Below are 5,369 nucleotides of genomic sequence, written 5' to 3' on the forward strand. Positions count from 1 at the left end.
TAAACTCACAACATTTCAAGAATCTCAGCTGTTAAAAATATATAGGAAAAAGTATAATTCCCTTTAACTTTAAAGAAATTTAAAAAGCAACCAGGAGATTTGGCCCAGATTTGTCAAAAGTATAAGGACTTCTATACCTTCTAAAGCACTCTCTTTACATTCTTCTGAATATAAAAAGAAATATATTATGTTCTTGGGTGTCAATTATTTCTACCTCTATTCTCTTTCGTTGGGAATCTTTTACACCAATGTACTGGTGAGAGTCTGATAATCTGCTGGTCTAAAATGTTCTTAACTTAAAGAAAATTGGAAATAGTTAAATACTAGAGGAATCGCTGAAATGTGAAATATGGAGAAGTTTATTACACTCATTAAATCCAATAAAAATAAATTTCTATGTATTTTTTTGTCCACAGGTCTAGAAAGAATTAACAGACAGGCCAGTGGTCCAATCCCCTGTCCAGGTGATTTTGCTGGTTCTAATGTATTTGGATTGCCATGTGCATAATGTCCTATTATGCCACAGTGCCTGTGAATGCCCTACCTGAAAACAGTGATGTATCTCCATGAATCCATCTTTTCCTTTCAAAACTGTGAATAAGATGGATGATTTTAGAGTTCTACCCAAATCAGACAGACTCAACATAATGACTTTGGATAAAATCAGAAAGCAGAAGAGGAACAGTAACACTGACTGAGAAACTTCTTTTGTTTGCATCAGGAGGCCCAAGGACACTATGTCCATTTCCAACATCACAGTCTACATGCCCTCTGTGTTGACACTAATAGGGATCCCAGGCCTAGAATCTGTGCAGTGCTGGATTGGGATCCATTCTGTGACATTTATCTCATTGCTATGATTGGAAATTCCCTGCTTCTGATCATCATCAAATCTGAGCGTAGTCTCCATGAGCCCTTGTACATTTTCTTAGGCATACTAGGAGCTACAGATACTGCACTTGCTAGCAGCATTATGCCCAAGATGCTTGGAATATTCTGGTTTAATGTGCCTGAAATCTATTTTGATTCCTGCTTGCTTCAAATGTGGTTCATCCACACATTTCAGTGCATAGAGTCAGGCATCCTGATGGCCATGGCCCTGGATCGTTATGTGGCCATCTGTTATCCACTAAGACATGCCATCATCTTTACCCATCAGCTTGTCATTCAGATAGGAACTATGGTCGTACTCAGGGCTGCTATTCTTGTAGCCCCATGCCTAGCACTGATAAAGTGCCGGTTTCAATTGTACCACACAACAGTCATCCCCCACTCCTACTGTGAGCATATGGCCACTGTGAAACTAGCTGCAGCAAATGTTCAAGTCAACAAAATCTATGGTTTGTTTGTGGCCTTCACTGTTGCAGGATTTGACCTCACATTCATCACACTGTCCTACATCCAGATATTTATCACAGTGTTTCGTTTGCCCCAGAAGGAGGCTAGGTTTAAAGCATTCAGTACCTGCATTGCTCACATCTGTGTCGTCCTCCAGTTCTACCTCCTTGCCTTCTTCTTCTTCACGCATAGGTTTGGGTCTGACATCCCCTCTTATATCCATATTCTCTTTTCTAGCATTTACTTGCTGGTCCCTCCATTTCTCAATCCACTTGTCTATGGTGCAAAGACCACGCAGATTCGCATTCATGTGGTAAAAATGTTCTGTTCATAAAATCCACCTTAATTAATGCCCACATGCTTCCTTCTTTTGCAATAGTAACCATATCAAAACAAAACAAAAATACATATTATTTGAGATGCTTGGTTTGTGAAATCTACCAGCATAATAGCTGGTTTTAGATCATGATAGCATATCAATCAATGGGGTTGTAAATTCTACCTGACTAATGTAATTGAGAAGTGTGAAGACTAAAGTGGTGAATACATGCTATTTGTTTTTTCTCTTTTATTCTTTAGCCCCTGGTTGAGTTATTCCTCTAAGAATATTTCTCCAGGAGGATTTATAAATTATGCCTTTGTCACTGAATTTAAATGCACCTAAGTCTCGTTGTTCTGAAACATCCAGGTACTCAATGAAAACAAGTTGTTGACTCTCATTTTCTCCATTATCCTTGCCTTAAAAAAAAAAAAAAAAAAATCAAAGGAAGTACATGTTAATGGTGTTCTTATCAAAGAAAACCTTATGAATATCAAGAGACAATAAAGCCTAAAAATTTAAATACATTTTCAGAGTCATGAAGGGAATTACAGGCACAAAAATTAGAACCAGTTGTTGCATTTGACACAGCAATGTGTTTTTTTTTGTTGTTGTTGTTGTTTGTTTTTTTGCTAACCCCAAAATTTACTTCTTTATTAATTCATTGTTTTATCAAAAACCTACAATATTATAAATACTATACTCCAGAATTGTGACATAATAGTAAATTTGGTACAGTGAGTAGTTCTCATGAGTTTGTACCTATGTAATTCTGGAAAAGAGAGACTGAAAAGAAAAGAGGTGGGGGATGGGCCGGCAGGGGAAAGAAGGAAGAAATAACAAGTGTACACATGGGATGTGGAGTTCAGAGAGAATGAAGCATTGAAATCTAACTAAAGCAGAAGAGTTGCAGTTACTGTATTTTGTTTTTTGGTTAGGCAGTTACCTCTGATTCCTGAGGAATGATGGAGGAGTGGACAAGGTAGATAGAAGAGCAGATTTAAACTAGATAATGTAGTTTAAGGTAACTCTAGTTTTTTCAATATCGTATGAGTGCAAGGTAGAACTTGGGGAGACAAGGAAAATACAAATATCAAAAATGACTATTAATGCTGTGGGAGTTGCTGGACTTTATTCCAAAAGCTATAATGTGCCATCGGAGAGTGTTCATTTGTTTGCTTGTGTTCTACAAGTAAGACACGTGTGTGTGTGTGTGTGTGTGTGTGTGTGTCTGCTTGGGCATGTGGCAGCATACCACACAGCAAATATAAATAAGTCCAGGGCTATTGTGTTAGTGAAGAGGAGGAATATATTGTCTAAAATTAGTGGCATAAGAACTTACGGCTAGTTAATTGTTCTTGAAAAACCTCAGGTCATAGATCATTTTTCTCAAGGTTATGGAAAATATTCACATATATGCAGATGTCCATACTTTGATTTACCAGATTAAAGCCACTGCAAATATAAGAAGTATTAGATTGCTTGTCATACACCTACCTGGTGTATCCTCTGGCTTCAGGGATTAGGACTTAGCAGATATCCATGGCTGCTGAGAATGATTATAGAGGCTATCTTAAGGGATCTTTTGAGACTGTTTCAAGTTTCAATATTTACTAGAACTAATTTTATTGGATTACCAATAGGGATGGTTTTTCTTAAGTAACATAATTTTCTCAAAAATAAAATAGCCTCTGATGTTATTTCTTAATATTTTAGCCAGAATTCAGCAAACTTTTAAATAAATGGCCAAATAATATATAGCTTAGGCTTTATGGAAAAAGAGGCAAATTCAAGAATATCACATAGGAATTAATATAACAAGACAGTAAAATATATGTCCACAAATAATTTTTATGAAATTCAAACAATATTAACAACAATAATAATTGCATTGTCTTTAATTAAAGGTCCACTAATTAAAATAATAGAATCCATTTTTTTTTCTACAAAGTGTAGCTGAAAGTTAGAGTTTCCCTATCACCAAATTGATTACAAATATTCATCTGTGAAAATAATTCTTAACTAGTGGGCTATAGAAAAACAGGAAGCAGGCCACGTTTGGGATGTTTAACAATTACCACTTTTAGCAGCACCACATATTATGTGGTAATATAGGACCAACAAAGAGAATAATGTGAAACTACAACATATTTGCACCATTTCCGAATTTTAATATCTCATAAAATATGTAGTCCAGAGTTCATATTGTTTAATTACTATAGTCTTCAAATTTCAGGATTAGTCCCAAGCTGTGACTTACTGATAGAAAATAGAAAAAACAAATGGGTCATTACAAGGAAAGGAGGATAACCAGGACCCTCTACCCTCTTACACACTTTGACAGGGACAATTATTGAAAACATTCTTAAACATAAAATCGCTTGAAAGATAATAATATTTTTTGTAAGGATAATTTTCAAGAAAGATTTATAGAAATCACAAAATTAACTTCCAGGAGATTACATCAATTTCCACAATGACTAAAATAATGTTTGCCTAAATTTTCAACAACACTAGTTATTACTGACATTTACCTTTGACAGTTTGATAGGTAAAATATGATTCCCTTTATAATTATCATTTAACAAAGAAATATTTGTACTGCTATCTTCTCTTCCATTTGTACATTATGTGAAGTACTTCATTGTTATTTTGTTCATTTTTCTAATTTGTGTCCATTTATTTTCTTCTTGAGTCTAAAATTTGATGAGTAAATATTGAATTATTTCCAAGGGCTTTATTGCTCAGGACTTTACCCGAGGATTTCCAATAGGCTATTGGCATTTTCTCGTAGAATTGACTTCAGGCATAAAGAAGAAAAGAAAAAGAAAAGTAAAAAGTCTTAATATTGGAGATCTTTGACCTATTAGGAGCAGAACACTTGGTGAAAAAAAAAAAAATGCTTTCAGGCAGAGCGTGGTGGCTCACGCCTGTAATTCCAGCACTTTGGGAGGCTGAGGTGGGTGGATCATGAGATCAGGAGTTCAAGACCAGCCTGGTCAAGATGGTGAAACCCCGTCTACCAAAAATACAAAAAATTAGACGGGGGCAGTGGCAGGCGCCTGTAATCCCAGCTACTTAGGAGGCTGAGGCAGGAGAATCGCTTGAACTCAGAGGGTGGAGCTTGCAGTGAGCCGAGATCGTGCCACTGCACTCCAGCCTGGGCAATATAGTAAGACTCTGTCCCCCCCCCAAAAAAATTGCTTTCAGGAACTGACCATTCTAGCTTTTTGCACCCCTTCATTTAAATGTTCTATCTGGGAAAAATAACTTGCAACATTTGGCTCATTTCCACCCTTCTTGGTAGAGAACTGTCCTTTGGCAACAAGCCTTTTATGTTGGTATTCCTAAGTAGTCTCCATTGCAATGTGAGAATACAACAGTATTACCCTCAATTTATCGTTAAATTTATGAACTTTTGAGATTTGGTTAGCAGGCCTATTTGACTTTAATACTAAGCTGTATGCCTGTATTTAAACAGTATTAAAAATGCAGGTGATTCCCAGCTACTCGAGAAGCCTAAGGCAGGAGAATTGCTTGAACCCGGGAGGTGGCAGTTGCAGTGAACCGAGATGGATCCACTGCACTCTAGCCTGGGTGACAAAGCAAGACTCCATCTCCAAAAAAAAAAAACAAAAAAAAAGTGATATCTTACCACATCTATTTATAATTTCTAAAATTGCTCAGAATTTGTATTAATAAGGGTTCTTCA

At 36.3% G+C, this 5,369-nt stretch overlaps 1 protein-coding gene across 1 annotated transcript; it reads left to right on the plus strand.

Annotated features, from left to right (window-relative positions):
• Positions 1-504: 504 nt before the first annotated feature.
• Positions 505-2,014, plus strand: LOC117080721 (olfactory receptor 52A1-like). The gene is given in 2 exon segments (XM_033205955.1): positions 505-825; positions 828-2,014. Coding segments are annotated over 2 exon segments (933 nt in total). The 5' UTR covers positions 505-737; the 3' UTR covers positions 1,673-2,014.
• The last annotated feature ends 3,355 nt before the right edge of the window (positions 2,015-5,369 follow it).

This window comes from Trachypithecus francoisi, unplaced genomic scaffold, assembly GCF_009764315.1.
Source record: "Trachypithecus francoisi isolate TF-2019V2 unplaced genomic scaffold, Tfra_2.0 Lachesis_group8, whole genome shotgun sequence".
NCBI lineage: Eukaryota > Metazoa > Chordata > Mammalia > Primates > Cercopithecidae > Trachypithecus > Trachypithecus francoisi.